At 35.8% G+C, this 3,898-nt stretch overlaps 1 protein-coding gene across 1 annotated transcript; it reads right to left on the bottom strand.

Annotated features, from left to right (window-relative positions):
- Positions 1 to 991: 991 nt before the first annotated feature.
- On the bottom strand, positions 992 to 2,941 carry LOC125852310 (cytochrome P450 86A8-like). The gene has a single exon (XM_049532066.1). The coding sequence runs from the start codon at positions 2,727 to 2,729 to the stop codon at positions 1,122 to 1,124; it is 1,608 nt and encodes a 535-aa protein (XP_049388023.1). The 5' UTR covers positions 2,730 to 2,941; the 3' UTR covers positions 992 to 1,121.
- Positions 2,942 to 3,898: the final 957 nt, after the last annotated feature.

Below are 3,898 nucleotides of genomic sequence, written 5' to 3'. Positions count from 1 at the left end.
GATACTGTTCGCTAGACATCGCGTTATTATGGTTTCATCGTTCCATGTTTAATACGTCTCAGGATGCTGATTGTGAACACTAAACAAATTTATGAAACTTGAGATAGGATAGTATAACCATTTTCAAATTAAGACTTTGAATTACTTCCGTTTACGTGCACACAGTTATTAATTTATATTACTTTCACTTACGTGCACACAAGAAAAGGGATTTTGCTAGTTCCTGGAAAGAAATAGAGTTGAATTTATTAGGAAAAACACTAAGAGAGATTGTAGACTTCACTATGAGATTGTGATATACTCCATCCATCCCATTTTAACTATTGCTTTATCTCCAAAAAAATTGATAATTTTGTTTGTAATTATATCCTTAACATTAAAGAAGTATACATAGTACTAATATTTAAGAGAAAAAAAAAACAATTTACCTTTATTGAATAAGAGTAACTTACTAAACTGTAATTTTATCGCCCCTCAAATTAAAATTTTGCATCCTTCTGGAGTTTCAATTCCATGTAACATGGGACTTGCTATTTGAACGAATTTTACCTTCAAATTCTGGTAGCATATGTCATAAAATTTTGACAAAGAAAAAAGAAAATTTCCAAATAGAAAAAAGAAACACCATAATTCAAAAATCTTAACAAGATACAAAAGAATTCACATACCAAAAAAGAGTGAAAAAAAAAGTAGAAAATACAAAGAATTGAAGGTAAACAACCAACCAAAGTAAAATGAACAAATACAGGGGGTCAGCTTTTAGGATACCAGAATAATTTATAAAGCAAAAAAAGAAAGTTCTAGCTAGTACTTGTACAACTTATTACTAGTAAAAATAAAATAAAAAAATATTGAGAAATGTCCCTCCTCTTCAACCTCAAAATCATTTCCAGCTGTTCCATCTAACACCCACAAATAAATTAAAAACAAAAAAAAAGTTTCTCCCACAATGAATGTGATGATGTACCTTAATATCATGAATACCAAGAGCATTCATGTGAGAATTCAACCACCATAATAACCTCAACCAATTCAACTATACTTAGCTTACAATCAATATTTTCCAACACCATTCTTTAATCCACCTCAACCACCCCACCCCTACCCCTCTCTCTCCATAATTATGAACATTCATCTTTGTCCCCATTCAATAATTGGATTAATTGCACCTCTTTTACACTATTCACGAATGGTGTGAGGTCTCTTGGATGAAGATCTACTTTAAGTCCATCTTTCATAAAAAGCGTCAACGACATTTTTTGCTCTACCTTATGGCCTGGAGCCACTGTGAGTCGGTGGCGGAGCAATACTGCTGCCGCCACCGACTTCATTTGCAAGTATGCCAAGTCTTTCCCAAGACATATCCTTGGACCAGCATTAAATGCCACAAACTTATATTGTTCATGCATAACAAACTTTTTACCGTCTAGGGTTAACCATCTTTCGGGTTTGAATTCTAAACAATCTTCTCCCCATGTACTCTTCATTCTTCCGGCTGAATATATTGAATATGTTACTGACGAACCAGCCGGTACAAATGTCCCGTCCGGCAACACGTCATCGACCACCACGTGCTTCGAGTCCTCCGGCACCGACGGATAGAGCCGGAGAGTTTCTGACAATGCAGCTTTCAAGTAGGTTAGCCGATCAACCTCTTCGAACGCTAACGGCTCCTCGAGCCATGATGACGTGTCACTGCCACGTGTCTCAACCAAGACCGTGGATATTTCTTGTAAGATTTTTTGTTCAACTACTGGATTTTGAATGACCAACCAGAAAAACCAACTCAACGCGACCGATGACGTGTCACGTCCAGCTAGGATGAAATTAAGTGCCACGTGTTGCAAGAACTTGTCCGTGTATGATTCTTTTTTCTTCATAAACCTTGATAACAAGTCATCATGTGGATTTCCATCTTTTTGCTGACTCATCAACTCAAGCTTACGTGTATTGATGATGTCAGACATGTATTTGTCCAGCTGTACAAGGCTTCGGCTCAAGCTGACTTCCATTCCAAGCCCAAGCCATTTCTTCAGCTTCCACACAACTTCTGGCAGTATAAACCGCTGCAGCGACGCCTCCGTGGCTCGATCAAAAGCCGATGAAAACGTATTATCGGGTAAGCCGGGAGCCAACGTCTGCGGGTCCTTACCAAAAGCCAAGCCGCAAATATTATCAAAAGTAAGCCGAAGCAATAGATCTTGCAAATCAACCGGCTTCCCTTCAACCTGAGCCGTTTTAAGAATCGGACAAAACCTAAGCTGTATGGCCCGATTAACCCATCGGGCCATAGCTTGGCGTAACGTTCGAGTAGTAAACTCGAGCGCAGCCGTCTTCCTTTGAAAAAGCCACGTGTCACCATCAGAATTAAAAATCCCTTGTCCAAGCAGCTCATGAAAAACAGCTTGCCAAGTCGGACCTTTCGGGTAATTCTCGAATCGGGTCTTCAATATATGCTCCAAATTCTTCGGGTCGCACGTGACCGTCACGAGCCCTTGTTTCCTAGCCAAAAACGGTATTGCACATATGCATGTCTGGTACGTGCCACCACACGCGCGGAGATTGTCTACTATCCAGTCATGCATACGTTCCGAGTTTTCGATCAAACCCGGTAAACTGCCCAATAAGGGCCAGACACGTGGACCCTTTAAAGATCTTGAAATGAAAGTGAACCATAGCAGGTAACATGTTATGAAACTAAACAAGAACAAAGCTATAGCAATATCCATATGATTATTATTTATTTATTTTTGTATGGAGTAGTAGAAAAAGATATAAAATGAAGAGAATTTATAGGAAAAGAGAATTAATTATAGTAGTTGAAGTAGAATTGAGTAGCAATAACTAAGTGACAGACTGTTTCTTGAATTTCACCATCTAATTTTTTTTTTATACAATAAATGCATAGCAAAAGGACAATAAGTGAAATACCACTATAGAAAAGCTTTCTTCCCAACTAATTTGTGCAGTGAAAAGAGGTGGACTTTAAATTGAAGCATTGAATGAAATTAGTTGAGCAAGTTTGGAGAAAGAGAAAAATTAAAAAAAACCAAAACAATGTAGATTCCCATAGTTTTAGTTATGGAGATTTTAGGGGTGAAAATTTTATATAACTTATGGAAAACTAGTTAAACTATAAATGGAACATGAGAGTGTGATCATGTAAAATAGTTAAGTGTTGGGTGAACGACTTGCCAACAACAAATTTATAGTCAAGTACCTCACGTTACGTGACACTTATCTCATCTAACTTTTTTGTTAATATTTACCATTACAAATATAATATCTTTCTTTATAGTAACGTTATTTGTTTGAATTTCGACATTTTGATTGTTATAGTGACAAGCGAAATGTTGTCGTAAAGAACATATAATGTAATGCAGAGGTGGAGTCAGGATTAGGAGTTTCAAGGTTCTGAATTTTAGGACAGAAGATAAAAATATTGCAAAACATGCTTCCTTTAATGGGAGTTTGAATCCACAACTCTAGCATGGAAAGAATTTCCACACGGTCTATTCCTCACCAATGAGCCGTCAATCTATTTTGTTCACAAGTTAATATATATTTAATTAATTTTCTAATATAAATATCAGATCTACGGAAAAGTTACTGGGTTCGTCCAAACTCCCATTTAGCTTTGCCCCTGATGTAATGTAATATTAATGATTGTTTTAAAGAAAATTTGATTGTTATAAAGAAATGTTGTTATAAAAAAAGGTCTATTATTTGAAAGGATGGATGATATGAACCTAATGTAGTAAAATTTATCAATCCTTATGTTCGTTTTTACTTGTTCATTATTTCTAAAAATAGATTTTATTTTTATTTATCACTTTTAACGTATCAATAAAATATAGTAATTATTTTTTTTATTTTACCCTCGGCATTAATTACTTAA

Source organism: Solanum stenotomum, chromosome 1 (genome assembly GCF_019186545.1).
Source record: "Solanum stenotomum isolate F172 chromosome 1, ASM1918654v1, whole genome shotgun sequence".
NCBI lineage: Eukaryota > Viridiplantae > Streptophyta > Magnoliopsida > Solanales > Solanaceae > Solanum > Solanum stenotomum.
The sequence above is the reverse complement of the archived record's forward strand: the minus strand, read 5'-3'. Positions and strand labels throughout refer to the sequence as shown.

Coding starts and splice junctions, on each gene's coding strand:
- LOC125852310 (XM_049532066.1), bottom strand. CDS start 2,729: ATGGATATTGCTATAGCTTTGTTCTTGTTTAGTTTCATAACATGTTAC.